We start from the raw sequence: 20,135 nt of genomic DNA, 5'->3' as shown, positions 1-20,135 counted from the left end.
CTGTTAGCCTTGATCCTTTAAGTATATTGCCTACTCACAGCATGTGTTTATTCGTCTACGTATTCTGGTAATTTGTACGTGAATTGCTTAAACAGCTAATATGGGCTTACCTGGTGTTTGGACAATTTTATTTCTTAAACGCGAATTTACTCGTTGTCGTACTTGTCAAACAGAATGCGCCCAATTTGTTGGTGTTTTGGTAGCGCGACTGTGATAATCCGCATTAATATTGTTTCGTCCAAGTATCAATGAAAAACTTACTGTGACTTCAACTTTTTATTAGTTCTTTTAGGCCATTTACAAGCTACATTTGTTTTTTATTGAGTCCAAACGTCGTCAAAAAGTTTTATTTAACTATTACAAGATTTACTGTCTTATTTGACGTTCTTTCATGGTTTTATACTTCTCTATGCCTCTAGCAGCTATCAACTCACTAAAAATGGGAGCTGCTTACTCATCCGGTCCGGTTGGCGGCGGTAGTCAGCCTCCCGGAGGTAGCGGTGGTGGTAGCGGAGGTCGTTTTTCCGATGGAAGAAGCAGTAATAGCAGCACCAGTTCTCACCCTCTCCTCGATCAGAGCTCATTCTCTTGGCTTAATTTGGCCAGAAGTGGTCAGTTGCCCCCCTCCGGTGGTGTCAGTGTCCCTTCAATGCGTGTTCAATCTCAGTTACCGCAGCAGCCACAGCAGCAGCCGCAACAGCAAGGCACTCAGTCTGGCATAGAGGAACTTATCGCCACCTTTTCTCGTGCAAATCCCAATCTTATCCATTCATGTGAGTGTAAAATGACTATATACGGTATCCCATATTCAATCGGAGCTTCTAGATTTCAGTCCAAGGATGAGCGATACAATTTCCAAAAAGGCGAAATTTTTAGCTGCTCATAGTAGTTTGTCCAACTACTTGCTGCTTTATTTTGGATCTAGTTCATGGCATTATACTTATTTACCACTCCTTAAAAACAATGCTAATGATATGTTCTTGGGTTTAACCATCTAGTAAAAAATTCCATTTGAATTAACTCTAGTGTTTGGTTGCTGGCATTGAGCTCTCTATCACAACATTTTAGAGTTCAGGCTAGAAAATAACTAACTTAATCTTGCAAGATTTGCTAGATGGAATTTAACTTGATGAATCTCACCTCACGAGGTCGCTTGCACCCACCACACTTGGTCCCTATTACGGTAACCGTCTGACGTGTGATTCTTTGACTATTGAGGTCAGTTTTTTGTCACAATATAGGGGTGAATTAATGATCTCCTGGCTAAGGATATGATTATGAAAGTGCCTGCATTCTGGCTTTAAATAAATCAGCCTCTACTTCCCAGTTTTGGAAAATCTACGTGCGCAACAACAGCAGCAGCAACAACAGCAATCGCACTATCAACAAGCAACGTCCCAACAACAGATGTTAAGTGCTCAGGTGCCTCAGCCATCTGTATCTCGTTCCCGCTCTCCTACTCATCATCGACAGTCTCCGCAGACCGGTATTCCTCGTCCCTCTAGTGGCTCCTTGGGCGGTCTTGGGGGCCAATCCGCTTCAGGTTATTGGTTATTCGTTGTTTTCTGTGGCAAAATGAAACTAAAATGGCCTCTGTCAAATCATAGTACCATTAATCGTGCGAATTTTGTCAAAATAGCGCCTGGTTCTTTTGTTTAAGGCAATATAGGGTTGCGTTACTCGGTAAAACTCGATGATTATCCATTTAAGTGTTGAGTGGTACTAATGTTAAATGTGAATATGGATGAATATTGCTAGGTCGGCCGGGCTCAGCAGCTTCAGCTCCATTCAACCAACCCAGGGTAGGTGGCGGCAGTGGCGGCAGTGGCGGCGGTAGTATCGAGTACGGTGGCGGTGGAAGTCAACCTCAGCAGTCTTTACCAGAACAGTTGGTGTCGGCGGCAACAGCTGTAGCTGCCTACCCTCACCGCCCCTCCTCTTCGGCTTCAGCCTCCCTGCGATCCTCTACCACAGGCTCTGGCACTGGCTACTCCGTTTTGCCAGCCAATTCTGCTCAATTTCATCCAGCCTACGCTGCAGTTGCTGCGGCCACGCATCTAGGTCATGGTGATAATCTCCAGGATTTGGTAAGAATCTCCTGCTTTCCACCGGCAAAGATTTTGTGCATTTCTTAGCTCCGCTAATCTCTTTTGCTTCTATAGACACGTGGCAGTGGACAGTCGATAGGCAGTGGAGGCAGGGTGCCGCCCTCAAAACGGCCTCGTCTTGTCTCCTCATCGGGGTCCTCTGTGCCCCCTACATCAGCACCACCCTCGTCTTCACCTTACCTCTCCCAGTCCTCTTCTCTCTCGCGCCAACAGCAACAGCAGCATGAGATGCTGAGTAGACAGTTGCTGCAGACCGCTGCAAACAGTAAGACAGCCATTCTGGCTTTGTTTACTAATGTGGCTCAGCAACAGCAGCAACAGCAGGTCGCGGCTTCCGGGGGCAGGTCCTCGGTCTCTTCGAGCTACTACCAACCCTCGGAGTCTTATGCGCAAAGAAATGTTGGTCAACGACAGCCTGGGGTAAGAGTTGGTTTAAACGATTACTTCAGCCTTGGAGTTCTAGCCTGAGTTTTTGAGTTGATGGTGTTAGTGTCCCATCGATTCTTCTAAGAGCATTCTGTATCGTAATGATACCAGGTTCCCAAATGTTCATTTCATTTATTTAAAAACCGAATGTATTTATCAATTTCCGTCTCCTTCGATATTCTGAAATGTAGAAATTACGGAATGTTAAAGTCCTTCTGCATTATCACTTATGGGAAAGAATCGCTTTAAAACTCTAGATAGCTAATTTCACGCTCAAGGTGTCCGAACTTACTTCTGTACTGATAACTAGCAATGCCCGTTTTGTATAGGAATACGTCTACACGAATTTGTATAATCAAGTGATAAGTTATACTTTGTACCTTCTAATGAATTTCTGATATTTTAGTTCGAATAGACTGTTTGCGAAAGAGTTTATTTCCACTCAAATTCCGTAGGTTTTGCTTGATATTTTTACGATAAACACAGACTAGGATTATCTTGCCGTTCGATTGTCTCTTGGTATCAGATGTGCTAAAATACGGCTTTGAAATCTGTTGTTGCTTGCATTCATTCATTGTCATAAATTACAATCGCCAATAGCGTCGTCTGCGTAAACATACGTAAAAATGAGGCTGCGATCTCCCAAAGGTTCAACAGCAGCATTTTGAGAGATGGCGGCAATATGGATGTAATGGGAACAGCTAATATCCATTATTAACGTTGCTACCAGGTCCAAGAGATAAACCAATCACTATGGCCCTTTTTTATATTGTAGGCAATGACACCACTTGTTGTTTATTTCATTCGTTCCAGTCCACTTGGCCTCCTTTTAATCTGGCATATATATGCGGTGTAAGTTCAGCCAAGGCAATCGGAGCATCATATATGCGTGGCCCTGCTAGAAATCTCGTTAAGGTCTAGCTTTATTTGAGGCCTCGTGGGGTATGACTGCTAGATTAAGTGCATGATTATGTGCCTTGCCCTTCCAGTCTCAGCTTCTAGTCTCCTCACCGAACACCTTATCACAATCATCCTCATTATCTTCGTCATCGTCAGCAGCGGTAGCAGCAGCCGCGGCCGCAGCCTACAGCAATCTGGCGGCAGCAGCGGCGGTGGCAGTAGCGGCTCAACAACAAGTCGCCTCCTCTGCCGCTGCAGCTGCTGCTGCTAACAACACCGGTGTCTATCGGCAACGAGCGGCTGCCTTGGCCGCGGCTGGTAGATCGGGTTACCTTCACACCACCTCCAACTCCACCTCTTCCTCCCGCGGAAGCTACCGAGGACAACCGCAGCAGTCGCAGCAAACCGCTATCCCAGCCGACGGTGGTAGTGGAGGGGGTATGGGTTACCATGCTCACAGCACTGCACACACCATGCCGGGTGGTAGCGGGATGCTTCGTCAACAGACTAAGGAACCTGCCTACCATCCGCAGGTACGGTTCCTATTTCAGCCCGTCCCAGCTAGCTCATCTGGTGGGCTAATCCAACCACATCTAATTCAACCTTGTGGGCTTATTTTATATCCAACTTATTACCCTACAGGCTTAGTCGTAATTGAGCTAAAAGATCCGTCTTTTGAGGAGTTATGTTGGGATTATTTTTGGAGGGAATGCTAGATTTTTTTGCCCCGACGTCTCATCAATTCGATTGAGAAAGAAACTGATCAATTTTTTAATATCAATCTGGTTAGAGGGGCGAAATTCAGTGGTCTACAACAGTCAGAAGTGTCCTTCTTACCTAGTATGTTTGGCAACACTATCTAGCAACAGAACACTGAAATTGGAGACATCTAAGTCCTGTCGTGATCTTGCTGCCTCGAATTGGAGACATGGAGTTTGTGATTCAATGATGCCTTTCTGAAAGCAATGCAATATTTACTACGTGTAAATGCATGAGTTGATAATTTAGTAGCTCTAGTTCAACTTCATCCTAATTTGAATATACCCAATGGTGATTGATGCTGACTCTATTTTGTTGATGTTGCAAAATATTGTTTCATTATGTGCATTTGATCCAACTTATAGAAGACATTCTGGAGTTTTATGGGCGAAAATCTTAATGAATTCCTTTTATCGTGTTTGGGTTTTATGCCTTGTATTCACGCGTTCGACAGCGATAAATCCCTTTTCCCTCTTTTTTTCCGACCTTTTCGTTCAATCTTTTCATTATCTACTGCCAGATAGTGCAGTGTCCGAGTTACTTATAAAGACATGAATCTGGAAGGCAGTTCTGTTGTCTACAAGTAGAGGGGATGAGAGATCAGCATCATAGGTAATGCTGAAACCAAATTACGGAAGACTGAAAAAGCTTGCGTAGTCACATGATTATGGATTCAAAGTGAGGCTCTGATTCCATATGTTTTTGTTTATCTCCCATATGGCAACAGAAACAGTTGTTAAAGATTCCTTTCAGATTACCTCTTAAGTACTTGATTTTTTGCTCGTATCTTCATCATGATATTCCAAAAAATGCTTTGGGTCTATACGCTTCAGGTTGATGGCCTAATTTTATTATGTACTGTCAGACTCGTTACGCATTAGCAATATGGTGAGTTCGAGACTTACTATTTCAGGTGGAGGCAATATCACCGGCACCAGAGGAGGCGAGGCTGCTGGATACAGTGGAGGCGAAGTTGCAGCGTGAGCGCGAGGAGATGCAACGCCGCCTTCACGAAATTGAGGTGCGCATCAACAAGGAGGAGGGTCATCTGCGCTACCTCATGGACCGCGAGTCCAGTCTCACCGCTGATCTGAAGAATGAGACCACTGTTGCGCCTCCCACTCCCCATCGCGCCAAAGTTCTCTCCGTCAATGAGCTAGAGGATGAACGCGCCTACGAGAACCCTATTCAGGTGGACTGCCAGTATACCTCTTGAAATTTGAGTTGGACGCGATTGCATTTGTGCTGCAATGAGGCCTCCAATATTTTTGTATTTCGGACTTGTTACGGTGACTACCATTAGTAGCAAATATGTAGATTTCGGAAATTGTAATAGGATTGATTTGTTCATTAAGCTGAATAGTTTTTAAGTTGGCATCGGAAACGGATGCAGTTCTTTACTAATCCGAATTATAATTTAGATCAGATTTATATTGAGATATTATGAAGTGCCAAAGTCTAGAAGTGGTTTTTGCTACAAATGCACAGAAGAGCTGGGAGAATGCCATCACTGGATTGCGTAATCAGAGCTGCCAGTCACGAAAGAGGTAGTCGCATCATGTATGACAGTTATGTTTGCATAACTAGATGTACGAATTATCCCGATACAATTTGGTTGTTTGGTCTCTTGCTTTTCCTTCTTGGAGTCATTTTTGGCGCTCATAGTCGTCATTATTTTATTTTGATCATCGCAATATAGTCCTGAGTACATCATACATTTTTTTGCACCACTACAGGGGACCTTTCAAAGGTAAAGGTAATCCTGATTGCTGGCAGTTTTAGCATTGGTGTTATGAGCGTAACCCCATGTCAACAATGTGGTAATAGAATAAAAGTTTATTGAATTAGCGTCGGTAATGGTCATCTCGTTTGCAAAAAAAACAGATGGTAAACTCTATTGCTTCATCTCTCTGAAGTTGAAATCTTCCAGACGTAAACCTGTCGTGGCAACATGGCCCTAGTTACAGAATCGTGATTCGCAATATTCTACATCTGTAATGGCCTGGATTGTTCTCTATAGTGGTGACCGTGAGTTCTTATGCTGCGGAGATGATTGTTCTAATCGAACGTTTCTTTTTTACTTCAGGCTCTTCTCTCAGAGACACGTTCGCGCGCAAAGAGACAACACGAGAGCCTTGCGCGTCTTTGTGGACGATCAGTGAGTTCATGTCCCTGCGCTCTACCCGTCTACCGACAGCCCTCCGATCTGCCTGCACTTCAGCATGTCCAGTCAGTTTACAAAAACGGGTTTCGACGCCAACTTATTAAGTACATCCACCGACGCAAGCGGGCGGAGAGAGCGAGGCTCCGAATTCTTGCCAAGCACTATGCTCGTCATGCACAGGTGAGCAGGGTGGATCCATTTTAGAAAACAAGAAGTTAAGCGGTTAGAGACAACACCAATGGCTAGGATTTTTTTTCAACGTGCAATAAACATGTATTCGTAAATAAATTCTGTTTTTTCGAATAGCTATGCATTGATTTTGTCACAACACTTCTCTGCTTCACGCTTGATAGGCATTTTTCAAACGCCATGAAAAGTTGATGAACAGCGCTAAGCGGAAACAGAAAGACGCCAAAAATCGGGAGATATTCGATAAGGCCTTTCCCGAGATGAAGAAGATTCGCGAAGACCAGGGCCAGAAGGACGGAGGCAAGGGTGAAGACGGTCACGGTACGCTTACTGTTGTATCCATGTATCTCCTTTCTTTACGTTTTTTGCCTCTAGCATAAATAGTCGTAGTAATTTAGATTAAAACCTAAAATAAGATTCTCCCAGCAGAGTTGTGGGATGACAGCGTGCTAGTTAATATTGTAGGAATAGAAGTAAAAAAGTTGTGCGTAAAGTAGGTAGATTTACTGATTCTGATTTAGGCAACTAGTGTTACATAATTTTACACTAAATGACAACGAAACATTTGGGGTCATGAACCCTAGACATTACTGTGCTAGTCTTTTGGGATTAGTTCACAAGGCCAATAACCTCTCAACGCTTCTGCTTCGTTATTGAATCTCTTTTTTTGCTTTCGGCTATTCTACTCTTTATCTGTAAACCCATTTTAAGGTACTACACATACATGTTTGAGGGCGTTTTATTGCGAATGACTAAAGTAATCATCTAGTGCCTTGTTTCAAAGCATTAATGCTATGGAACGACTTGTAGCCGGACCAATTTTTGCTGCTTACCCGTGCTTTAAATTTTTTTTTACAAACAGATACTGGTTCCAACGCCGGTTCGAATGGAGCTGATGGCGATCAAGTGTGCGATCTTGTCGAAGACATTGCCAAAATGAAGGTAGTGTCCTATCACCTTCAGTCGTATGTATGGTTATTGTCATGGAAGGCGTGGTGGAGTTGATGTCACCGTCCCCCCTCTTCTAGGAGTATGCTATTGATCCACCCGTTACCCTGGCACCCTGGGAAAAGTCCTACCACTTCCTCTGCACCGCTCATCGTATCACTGATCCCAAATCAGAGCATCTGAAAGCACAGTCCTTGGAGAAATGGTCAAAAGAGGACAGGGCGCGTTTCAAGGAGCGCTTCTTGGCTACACCAAAGAACTTCACTACCATTGCGGCCAGTCTGGACAAGACAGTGGCGGAGTGTATTCACTACTACTATCTCAGCAAGAAGTCTGAGGGCTACAAGGCTTTGGTGAAGAAACACAGCACTTCGCGTCGAAGGCGGACTGGGCACTCGGACAAAAATGGACCTACAGGTCCCTCGCATGGAACTGCCTCAAAGAAAGCGCCTTCCAGGGTCTCTACGCCCGGCAATGATGATCATCGGAACTCTCCGTATCCTGATTCCAAGGTGATACCTTGTTCGTCTAGCTGACTGCTGTCAAATCGGCAATATTTATGATCCGTTATCTTAAAGAACGAGGATGGTCACACGGCAGGACACCGAAAAGGCAGTGGTGTTGGAGGTTCCACTCGGGGTAGGTCGGGTCGTCGCGGTGGAAGCGGTGATCATCGCTTCACGAAGGGATCCGGAAGGGGACGCTCAGGAACACCTGTACCGCCTTCGATCCCAGCTACATCCTCCAACGCCTTGGGCCAGTCCGACGGCGTTGTCATTGATACCAAACCACCGTCAACAGAGATTGATAGGCCTCAGGGCTCTGCCTCCGGTAAGTGCTTCAGATCTAGTCAGGAGTTAGCCACTCGCATTTATCTTTACTCTAACAATATCCCTTTCAGCTTTAAAAATCGAAGATACTAAAGATTATCCGCCGACTCTTGTGAAACCCTTGGATTTAGGTTTGACGAAAAATTCCAACGGACCATCGCACTCAAGCAAAGAAAAGGATGAGGTAAAGATTTTCGGGCAAACAAATTGTTCTTGCCTTTTCACCCTGTCAGAGTGCAACATGAACAATTTTCATCTTTTTCTTAGCCAAAGGAAGCATTTCAGGGTGGGTCAAAGCAAACCGACGAGTCCTCTTCTTCAGATGGACAGGTGCCATCAATGCCTTCTTTGGTGTACTTTCATGAACTAATGAAACGGAACGTTGATAAGGCCTATGCATTGGCAAGTTGATGGCTTATACCGATGCTCCTCCTTTAAAGCCATAATTTAAAATTTTTTTCAACAACAGGGAATAAATCCAACCATTCAGCGCGGTGCAGAGGCGATAGCAGCAGCAACGGGAGGAGTACCCACCGGTTCCGTGGACCTCTGTCAAGGCTACTCGTCGCCCCATCATCACCCTACCTCTGTCACAGACACTGTTACCTTTACTCACAACTCCCCGGCCTCTGGAACCTATTCGCCTCATTCACATCCCGAGGAGTCAGCTATGAATCGATCGACATTCTCTGATGTTGGTGGCATTGGGTCAAGCCTCTTGCCTCCAAAGGGTATGCAGAACTGGAGTTCTTTTATTTTGATAGTTGGGGCTCACGGCAAATAAAAATGGGGCAAATTTTCGGGAAAATATTCAAGCAAATATGTCGACTAATTTCACTTCAAATATCAATTGACACGCTTCTTAAGAATGTCACTTTAATCGTCCTATTACTTTTCAGCCATCTGTTAATAATTGTACTGATATAATTTGAAACACTGAAGCTGCCTGCCTCCTGTCTTTTAAATTCATCTCTGCTCGAGCGGTCTTTCCTAAAGGTGGCATTCCTTATACTACATTCCGTTATTTATTATGAAGGTTCTGATTCGTAGCCTTTCACTTCATATTCATCACAGCACTTCGGGACTCTATCGTCATTTTAATCTTGGAAAAGCATAAGACGTAGTGTTGAAACAAATAGTGCCCTACTTAAGAAGGATTATCCTAGAGACGTTTTTAGCTTCTCTGCTTGGTTTGAATTGGTCGAAATGCGCTTTAATTGTGGATGTGCAACCAATGGTAATGATATTGTAGATGCAGTTGCAGCCTCCTGTTTGGCGGCCACCTTACCCGAACAGCTAGTCAATTTGGCAAAAGGGGCAGTAGCTGCTGGTAGCATTTCCCCAGAACTGCTTGCCAGCATTCCTCAACTGTCTGCAGTGGTAGCTTCAGGTGCGGTCTACGGAACACCGTCCTCTTCCTCCGCTGCCTCCACTCAGGCCCTAGCACAGGTCCTCACCCAATCAATGACTTGTGGAGTGAGTTGAAAATGATGCAATTCATGTCGGGTATACGTGTGTTGTGCTTGAAATGCATATTTACTATAGGGAGGCTCACAATCACCAACACAGAAGCCATCCCATGATGCCTCCAACCAGTCGTCAGATCCAGCTGCAGCTGCCTACAGTAAAGCTATTCTCATTGGCGACTTTTGTACGGCTCAACAACTCTCCAGGGGGAGTACACCATCTCAACAAACCCAAATCCCCACTTCAGCCAACATGACTGGAACTGGTCTGCAACGCGCCGGTAGGAGCCGTAGACCTTTGTGGCCACATCCTGTTGTCCTTGTGTTCATTACCAACCCACTGTTTGCTTTTAGCTGACTACACCGACCCTGCCTACCTTAGCGGTCGAACCATCGATCCGTTGACCCTGCCGTTGCCTTCAAAGCGCCCTGGTCCCGGTGGATCCACTCCGGGTCCTTCTCGTTCCATGGGACATGGAAGTTCTCAAGGTCTTTTGCGATCCCCTCCAGCAGGCATGGCCTCCAGTTATCACCATCAACCTCCGCCACTTCCTCCGCCACTTTCTAGACACCATCAGATAGCTTCACATCCCTCGTCCAGTGAGTTGGTTCCTAAATTCCGAAAATGGAAGCTTTGGTCCAGTTATAGCACTTTTATTTGGCTCTAATTCCTTAAGGTTTTGATGCTGGAGTGTTGCGCCAAAGTTCAGGAAGGTCATTGAGTGCTCTTCAGGGCGGTGTCTACGGTCCCCAAGCCGGATACGGAGACACATCCGTCACCAAACCCTCCGGTTGTTATGATTTATCATCCATTAATCCCCCTAAGGTAAGTAAAACTGCACCATTTTTTCGTTTTTAACTGAGTCACTGTGTTCTGGAAATAAAGTGCATTCTCGTTGCAATTAACCACTTGCGTCATTCATATGTTCAGATTTATTGTTGACGAATACAGTGATCTAGTTTTCACTTCAGTTGAGTACTTGATAATAACTTCGTCATCATGCTTTTCAAAGTGACTGAAAATAAGGCTCATCAGGTGGTTTGGTCTTGTTATTTTACAGAAAACGGATGAATTTTGAGCGCATGTTAGTTCCGCTATTAAGTCCTTAGCTCTAGGATACTTTGCAACGCTCTGGTGCTATGCTGGGACCAAGCTAAGTCCTTGAATATTGGAGAGCAAAAAGGCTTGTTCTTTTGTTATCTTCAAGAAGAATAGCGTCCCGCCGATTAACCTGGAATCGGCAGTGAACTGTAGAGGGAGCGGAGACTTAGACCCCAAGGTGGAGGAGTATATCAACCACGCAGCGAAGCTCTACCAAGACGAGGTAGAGCGCTACACCTCCCGTGATCGTTCCGACTCTATGCGTACTCGTACGAGCAGCGAGACATCGCAACAAATGCACACGGCGCTGGATAATGCGCGCCAACGCGTTCTCGGCATGGCCACTGCCGCTGCCACCGCCGAAAATGCCAGTTCGACCACGGGCTACAACACCCCCTCTGTCTTTGCAGACTCCGTCTTCGCTGAACCGATGGGCGGAATGTTGGATATCAACGAGATGCTCGTAAGCTCCTTGGTCTTTTTAATTATTTTCCCGGTGGTGGCATTCAAGTAAAGTCAAAACTTCATATTTCCTCAATTGAGTAATGTCTCGATAATTCGACAGGGAGCATCTCTGGAATTTTTCTTACACTAATGATATAACCTTATAAAGTATCAATGTGGGAAAAACAGTTTCTTATTAATAAAACATCACTTGCTGCAGTAGTAGTTTATCTCAGCTTTTCAATATGAACATGGGGTATATCCTGGATAGGTAAGTGGGTTAAGTGAAGAATTTTTCAAGCTCTTGCGTTAAAAATCCAGAGTCTCTAACCCAACTATTGTGCCTGAAAATTAGCTCTTTGATCCTAATTTTCACCTTTTTGCAATAGACTAAATACATCATTACGAGTTGGATGGATTATGACATTTTTTTACGAGATTGAGTGAAAGCCTAGTAGTAACAGGTTTGTGAAAAAGACCCTGATAGGAGTTGTACCTGAGCCTCGAATATACCTGCTACTGGCAATAATGAGTCCACTGTTTTCTAGACAAAGCTCAACAGTTGATGAAGTGCTGATGAAAGCAGGCAGGTTAATTATTTTCACAAAATCGGGAAAATGGGCTTAATGGAAGCCTAATTCCTTCTATCCACCTCGCGCTAGCATTCATGATAGTTCACAGTCCCAGCCTCCCCCATTTTGAAAAAAATGCCAGCTTTATTTAGGATAAGCTACTCAGGTTAGGCGACGACTGTTTTCAGTCACATCTGTATGGTTTCTTCTTTTATAGGCCAAATACGGTCCGCAATATCTTTCGCTAATTGCAGCGGCAGCTGCAGAGGCGACTTCTTCCTCCTCAACGATGGTCACATCAACATCAGCGGTGACTGTCGAAGGCATCCCCTTGTTTACTCCCCGTACGTCCAAACCTTCTCCAATGGATAGAAGTGCCCAGCTTCAGCCATTGCCACTGCCAACATCCTCAGCATCAGCGTCGCAGTTTGCCCCTGCGCCACTGCACAACATTCCCCAGCCGATGCCGCTGCCACGCTATCGCAAGTCCGCTAGTAGCACCATCAGTAACGCCACCGCCACCGCGGCCTCCTCTGGACACCCTCCCTCATTTTCGTTCAGTTCACCTGCGCTCTCCTCACAACGCGATTTCTTCCCTACTCTCGGTGAGGATAATGCCCCTGCCGGTGGTTTTCATCCACACCACCAACAGCATCATCGATACCCGACCCTGATGCGAGCTAGTGCCTCTAGAAATGTAAGCTTGCAAACAGGAGTCTTTTGCGAAAGTATTTTACCCCTCTTATCGTTGCTCTGGCTTATAAAAGAATTTGGAGATTTGATTTAGCTTACGATGTTCTTTTGATACATTTTCCATATGAAAGGAAACTTCCTGGAACCGGCTCATAACTGGATCCCTGTTTGTTACAATTAGAATCCATGTGGCAGGATTTATTTAAATGAGTCCTGCCTGTGTTCCATTCATTGAATTTCCAACTTTACTACGAATCTAGCTGGAATCTGTTGGCTTGTTACCGGAAGAGTTGGCAAAAAAAGCGTTGACTGGAGGTTTGCGGTCTCATCAACAGCTCCCACTAGCAACATCGCAGTCGCATTCGACGACCTCACAGATACCGGCACCGACATCAATGTCAAACAACCCCTCCTTGGTCAGCTCTTCTTCCGCCACCTCCTCATCCATATCTGCTGCTCCTAATTCGACCACTATCAGTTCCTTCCGGTCCTCCGACGTTTCTAACGCCAGTGTCGCGCTCTCCACCTCATCTATCACATCTATCGCTCCGGTGAATACATCTGCCTCCTGCACTGGAACTCTTGGCGATCAAATCGAAAAAGTAAGCACCTATCTATCTTCAACATATTTCTACAAATAGGAAAGTAAAAACTCTTTTCCAAATTTAGGCAATCACAGACGGCATAATCGTGCAACAAAGTGGTCAGGATATACCGAGGATTAACCCTTCAACGGCTGAAGCCAAGAGCGTCAAGTCCATTCATCCTACATCTAGTCTTCTGAAGACTGACTCCGAGAATCAGGGTAAGATACCCGTCTACCGTAATTCCCTTCTGTAATCCAAATTCTTTCAATTATATGTGAAACCGATCCGTCATCCAACGACCTGTTCCCTTCTATCGTTCACTCTTCCATGCCACACTACTCTTTCTTGCGCCGTAAAACGAATAGGTTTTTGTGATTCTGTAGACTTATCACCACTACTCGCACCAGCTGCACGCTCTTCGTCGGCGAGTCTGCTGACAAGCCCCTCGCACATTTCCGCATCTCTGTCAGCATTCCCGAAGAAACGAAATCGCCTGACTAGTAGTGGTAGTGTTGGTATGGGTGTTGCTCGCCCCACCTCACCTCCCCGGTCGCGTGAAGCGGAGGTATTGACGCCTCAGGCATCGTCGACCGTCACCACTCCACCGAACGCCTCGCCTGCGTCTACGGAGGGAAGACTATCGGTTTCCAAGTCTCCTGCTGTTACCTTCACTGTCTCCACTACTGCGAATGTTTCTGCGGCCTCCGGCATCTTGGCGATTTCACCTCCTAGCTCTGCAGAATCGCCCGGCAATTTGCAAATTTGTATACCCGTGAGTGGAGTGGGTGTGCCCGCGTTTGGGTGTAAATTTTTGACTATATTTTACTCATGCAGCCGGAAGATGAGCAGTCCCAGTATTCGCCGACCACACCGGTCGAGGTTGTTTCGGGGAGACCGACCAGCCTCTCACGGCAGACGCCAAATTCAAAATCGTCAAGCATGGGTGCTGTGGCTACTGCGAGTCCTCACACAGCCTCAATCAGTGAGTCTACGAGTCCAAAACGCAATCCCCCATCACCACCATCGTCGTCATCATCATCGCCGCGACAGCAGCTACCACAGTCTCCATAGTCCCCTCTCCCTCGTCCCTCTCGAATATAATCACTTGCATGTGTGCTTGTGGTCACCTTTGATTACATCATGCTTTTTTTTCGACCGTCTAGCTCCCCATATACCGGCCTGCCAACAAATGAACGGACTCATGTCCATATTACTAACTTTTTCAATGAGGTGTGCAACTTTGCGGCGATACAGCGCATGCTTATCCGCTTTTTCATAAATGCTAAAAATAAAGAGTTGGTCAGGTGAACACGGGTCTTATTTTTGGGAAGTGGATAAAGCTGCATTTGTAATTCCTGCTGAGGCCATGAGTGGCGATCTACCTTTTGAGCATTAATTGACCGAAGATGCTCCACTAGAACTGAAGTGCTTAAGCTGTTGACAAGAGGTATAGGTGGGGAGGAGTTTATCGGACATACTTGTGCTAGGGGGAACCAGTCTGAGCTCGAATGATGCTTGTTGGTGCCAACGTCACCTAAAGAAGGCGGGATGCACTTCTGCCCACCACAGATATTCGATCGAGTCTAGAATGGATCGAGTCGATTTTAAGTGTCTTGGAATTCTACCAAATACGCAATTTAAAGGATGTTTCACGAACACTAAGCAGCAATCCGAGGTAATGATGAGAGTATCTTGACGTGATGCAAATTAAATGCACTTTTCATAATTAACTAAAATGAATGAAAAGTCGATAGTGCCACTGTAGCATCCCGACACTTCCCCGAAGACGAGAGAAGTAATTGTGCTTGGTCAGAATACGCATTGTCAACGTGGAGAAGGGCTGAGGGCTACTGACATAGACAGGAAACCACGTCATCCAGCGTAAGTACAATAACAGAACCTTAAGCGCTCGTGAAAAATGACGATGATATAAATAAATGATCAGTGTATTACACCATAATTATTAAAACGATGTGGATGTGTAAGGATTGGCAATCACATCGAATTAGGCATGCACACGAAGCAGGTTTTAAGGACTGTTACGCGTACACCTAAAAAATCGCTAAATATGGTGACATAAAATCTAGTAGACTCAACTCGTTGATTACTATTTTCCTTTCCTGCCTTCCCTTATTTTGGGTTATTTTAATCAGGAGATCATTTTAAAGCTAAAGCGAATTCTTTTCGTAAATTAAATTTCATTCCTAAACGTATTATAAGCATATTTAAAAACCCAGAGATGAACATCTTCTTTGATTCACTTGGGCTATTGTATGATAAGCTACCGCCTTATTTAAGCACGTTTGGCTAGGACCCATCTGAAGAGTATGTCTAGGCGGAAGGTTAGGAAAGACAGTAACGAACACAAAGGAAACGATTTCGATCCATTTCAGCTTACTGTTGACGCTGACCAACTAAAGTTTGATGATGCTTCTCTGGAGAAGGAACTGATTTCTATACTTGGAAGTGACGAGGTTGATGAAGAACCTATAGTTGAAATGCCATCGTCTTCCCATTCAAAGGTGGTTTTTGTTGTCTGTCTGACTCCTAATGGTTAACCATGCTTTCCTCGGTGTTTTTATTGATTGTTCTTTGCTAATTCCCTTCTCATGCTTTTTTCTACTTAGCTCGCGTAGTTCTCTGTCATCTTTACTTCTCTAACACATCTAACCCATTCGTTGGTCTCTAACACTAGATAAAAGCTGATTCCCTTCCCTCTTGTGAAGAATTTGAGTTACTGCAGCAGCTGGAAACGACTCTGGAAACCAGTGATGATAATGGTGACGCCAAACCACCACCAATTGACACATCTTCGTCTCCTAATGAAGGTTCAGTTACTCACAAAAATGAAACGCTGTCGATTATCTTGGAACGCCAGGCAGCTTTTGAGAATATCATTGATTCGATGAAATCCTCTAGTACTCTCATAGATATAGATAGGGCTTGTTTACATCGATATGAGCAATTACTGGCCTTCGTGAAGACCATGGCAGAGAAAGCCGAACGTAATGGTCCTGTTGACTTGCGGGACCTCCCTTCTGTCCCATCATCACCTTCATCATTTAATTCAGGACCGATGGTTAGTTACCCACACACGACTTTGATGGTCGCTTACTTCTTTAGCCTCCTCATATCACTTTGGCTCGCCTGGGTCTTTCATGGTAACTTTATTTGTTGTCGTGTTTCAGACTACGTCACGACGAAAAACAGCGGAAAATATTGTTTTAGATTACGTTACAGGCGAGACTCCGAAATCGAGATCTACCTCCTCGTCGGATTCAAAAGAAGCGGCTTTCGTTAGGGAACTAAAAGCACGCCTTACTGAATACCGAGTGAGTTGCTCTCGATGGCAAAGGTAATAAAAGGGATTAGATTGCTTCCAATTCTTCTTCATTTCAGAACGCAGCAGTATTAGCTCACAAGGAGGGCAAGAAGCCACGTGAGGCGGAATTAATGGTGGCAATTAATGCATTGGCTGAGGCGATCCCCCGAATCGAATCGGGTGTGGAGCAGTTCGATCCAGCCGATATGCCTCCACCTCCTGAGCAGTTTCACCTTCCTCCTGAGGCGCTGGCGGAGGTCACTGAAGGCATCCAGCAGGGTTCTTCAGCTGCTCAGTCATCTGCATCGCCACCCTTAGGAAAGGGGCAACCTCTCGACCCTACTGTCGCTGCTATCACCAAAGTGGCTTCTTCTACTGTAGCCAGTAGGGAATCTCTTACGGCTAGAATACAAATCCTTAAGGTGAGCTAGTTTGTGCATCGAAATATGCTTACGTTGAAGTTGCTTAAGTCATAAGTCTTTAAATTAGCACGTCATTCCAGTTCTATTTTGTACCATGGGAATTGTGATTACGTTTAATGGCATTCACTAGGCCCGTAGGTAGGCGCTTATTGCTGCTATGGATCGATATGCAGTACAGTATCTGTCATTCTCTACCTTGAAGCCACTGTTTTACTGCATTAAGGAATTCGTATTTGCTTCAAGTGATTTCATAGTCCAAATTGCTCTCTGCTTGGTTTCATGACAAATAATGGTGTCATGTGACGCAGTTGGAGCGTTTGACGTTGCGAATACCGAAACACAATGCAGTTGCAGTCCAGAGTATTGGTTTTAAAACGGTCGATTTCATAGGTCTAAAGTTCTGCCATATGCAGCGACGTAAAGTTGTTCGTGCGAGATCTCTACAAATAGGAACATATTTAATTGCAAATGTAGAAAAACTTCAGAGCTTACTTCGCAGTGTATTTTCGTAATCGGACTGTAATTACTTAGTGGTCTGCTAATCGAATCGCAATGAGCGATAGGGTCCTCTGGTTATCAAAGAGACAAAGATGATTTCACTTATGCGTCTCCCACTTCAGGTGGTGTTACTTTCAGCTAATTTAGTGTGTTAGGTCACCATTAACTGTCAAATGCACATCACATGATTTTGTATCACATTTTCTACGTGTTAGTTTGGCCGTCTAGTAAAAACTATTCAGATTATGAACCACATCGCGAAGTGGCATTACGGCCTCTTTCGTCCCCTAGGCAATGATCCAAAAAGCCGACGCCTCAGATAAGCGCCTTTACGAACGGACTCTCCAATCCTACAACAAAGCTCTGCGTGCCTTTGAGGCGGGTATTAAATTCAACTACGGTGGGCTCAATCCCCTACCGTCTTGTCCGCAGTTCACCTCCGCCGCACCACCACCACAACCTTCCACCGCTCCCACCACCTCGCCCGCAGCCGGTCCCGCGTCATCGAGCGAGTCGCGAAAGCTAGAGTTATTACGTAAGCGCCAAACAGAGTTACGTGTAGCGGCGGCCCAAGCCAAGGCGCGCGGGGACATGGGTGCGGCGCGGGAGTATCTACGCTCCTCGCTGAGCATGAACAACATGATTCGCTCTGTGAATGCGGGTCTTCCGATCGATTTAAAGCAGCTCCCGCCTCCTCCTGGAGCGTCTATCGCCCCGACGGGCAGTTCACAGACACAACCCATCTTATCGGGTGTGGCTTGCGCTCCTCCGGTCGAGTTTCAAACGGCTCTGGTGACTGCTGGAAATGGTGCGTGTGAGCGTGCTTATCTCACTACCTATTTGAATAAGTTCTAACCTTAGAAGTTGGTCTGGTTGATTGGTATCAAATGTGGTGAAAGTATGACTGCGTCTACTCTCGACAAGCGTAACTGTAAGGCTCCTCTTTTACTTCATATCGAATCTTTTACTGTTTCATCCCTCCGATGTATTTAGAATCCTGCTTCGAAAAACATTACTTTGTTTTATAGTCTCGGCTGCAATAGGTTGGATACTACTAAAAATTATTCCAATACTTGTCCGAATTCTTTTATTTTTTACTGGTTTCTGGGAGTCCTTGTCAACATATCATGGTAAAAATAGGTGGTTCATTACGAATTATGCTACGAGATGCAAAATAGTAGCAAACAGCTACTCTTTTTGAATTTTTATATCTTTAGACCCTGTAGCTATCTGTGATCAGTTAATAAATCAGTTAGAAGCCCAAGCAACCGAAGCGGAGATTTTGTCAAAAGATCACCGTGAAGCAGGCTTATCAAATCTTGCTGACAAGTTCTTTGATTTGGCTGACGTCTCGCGCAAGTGGATTGCTCTCACCACCGCCTACAAGCGCGGTTCACGGGTTCCCAAGTACGTCTTTGAGAAGGCCAATCTTTCTCGTCTCAACATGAATACTGACCTTGGTGATGGAGTGCTGGAGGTCACAGTGGTCAGAGGCATCTCCCTCCCCGTGCCTCCGGACCTCAGCGGTCCCTCGGCACTGGACACTTACGTTACCCTTGAACTACCTTTTCCGTCTTCCGAGACCCCGCAAAAGCACTCCACAGAGTGGGCGCGCCACACGAACGAACCGACCGATTATGGTGGCTATCAGGCCTCTGCACGGTTTGAGGTGAATAGGAAGGCTAGGTCCTATGAGCGTCTGTTGCAGGGCATCAAGTCGCTCAAAGCCACAGTGAGTCGAATGAGATTGAAGCAAAGCGTGTTTATTTTTTTGATCGGTTTACACGCTTAACGATTTTCGGCTCAGGTTTACTACAACCGTGGACTGTTAAAGCGACCGGCGGTATTGGGCACGGTGACGGCGAAATTGACTGAACTGATGGCCAATGCCACACATACCGCCTGCTATGATCTGATGGATGGAAGAAAAGCTGCAGGAGGCCTTCTTGAATTGCGTTTTAGGCATCGAACACCGCTTCATGTATGTAAACGTCACTAGTAGACACCACATTCGTGTATTCGCCTGTCGATTCAACCAAACCATTAATCGTCGCTGCATTGTGAATGCAAAAGGGCATTTAAAATGCTTATTATTCATTTCAGGGTGCAAAATTCAGCGCCTATCAGAAGCCTTGGCTGTGTATTTCTACGTCTAAGACCAGACCGATGCCGAATATCAAGAAATGACCAACAAACTCGGTAAAGATCACAAGTACAACTTTGTTAAAGACAATTTTCTCCTCATATGATTTTGCAAATAAAATTTTAAGTAAAGAAAATGCCTGAACTAGTGATTACAAATTTCCTATGATTAACATAAGGGGTAATGTAGAGCAGTGATGATATTTTGGTAAAAAAAAACAAAACAAATTATAGCATAAAAATTACAAAAAAATAGAAGGAAAAGATGGATAGGGAAATAGGGGAGTGAGGAAAGTAAAGCGCTTCAAAAAGGAAGGAGAGGAAAGTGAAAGAGAAGAAAGTGGAAAACAAAGAAAGAAGCGCAAGAAAGAAGAACTAGGAAAACGGACACGGGAAAGAAAAAAATGAAATAAAGTCCACAAGTGAGAAAAAAAGAACGGCTTGCAGGGGAGAACCCAGATGGTAAGATGTAAGTAAAAAGTTTGGAGATCAAAGAAGAAAATCAACGGGGTGGTTAAATAAAGAGACGGCCTTCGCAGCGCAATGAAACAAAGCCCAATAAC

General features: G+C 45.0%; 2 protein-coding genes across 2 annotated transcripts; both read left to right on the top strand. All coding sequences in view use genetic code 11, as the record gives it.

Annotated features, from left to right (window-relative positions):
• Positions 1-439: 439 nt before the first annotated feature.
• EGR_08462 (Nuclear receptor corepressor) lies at positions 440-14,259 on the top strand (the record flags this gene model as incomplete). The annotated part of the gene is made up of 23 exons (XM_024497711.1): positions 440-773; positions 1,328-1,543; positions 1,759-2,087; positions 2,163-2,528; positions 3,524-3,967; positions 5,107-5,385; positions 6,280-6,537; positions 6,711-6,867; positions 7,409-7,488; positions 7,575-8,006; positions 8,073-8,325; positions 8,396-8,508; positions 8,815-9,055; positions 9,577-9,800; positions 9,870-10,071; positions 10,145-10,390; positions 10,501-10,616; positions 10,966-11,355; positions 12,126-12,605; positions 12,862-13,203; positions 13,271-13,406; positions 13,572-13,960; positions 14,023-14,259. 23 exons carry the CDS (start codon positions 440-442, stop codon positions 14,257-14,259), a joined length of 6,264 nt encoding a protein of 2,087 aa, XP_024347852.1.
• A 1,256-nt stretch (positions 14,260-15,515) lies between these two features.
• EGR_08461 (Coiled-coil and C2 domain-containing protein 1-like protein) lies at positions 15,516-19,617 on the top strand (the record flags this gene model as incomplete). Its single annotated transcript, XM_024497710.1, has 8 exons — positions 15,516-15,710; positions 15,884-16,267; positions 16,377-16,520; positions 16,588-16,932; positions 17,722-18,238; positions 18,648-19,162; positions 19,238-19,411; positions 19,534-19,617. 8 exons carry the CDS (start codon positions 15,516-15,518, stop codon positions 19,615-19,617), a joined length of 2,358 nt encoding a protein of 785 aa, XP_024347851.1.
• Positions 19,618-20,135: the final 518 nt, after the last annotated feature.

The sequence above is a fragment of the Echinococcus granulosus genome (genome assembly GCF_000524195.1).
Source record: "Echinococcus granulosus chromosome Unknown EG_S00107, whole genome shotgun sequence".
Lineage (NCBI taxonomy): Eukaryota > Metazoa > Platyhelminthes > Cestoda > Cyclophyllidea > Taeniidae > Echinococcus > Echinococcus granulosus.
This window is presented reverse-complemented; position numbering and strand designations above follow the sequence as displayed.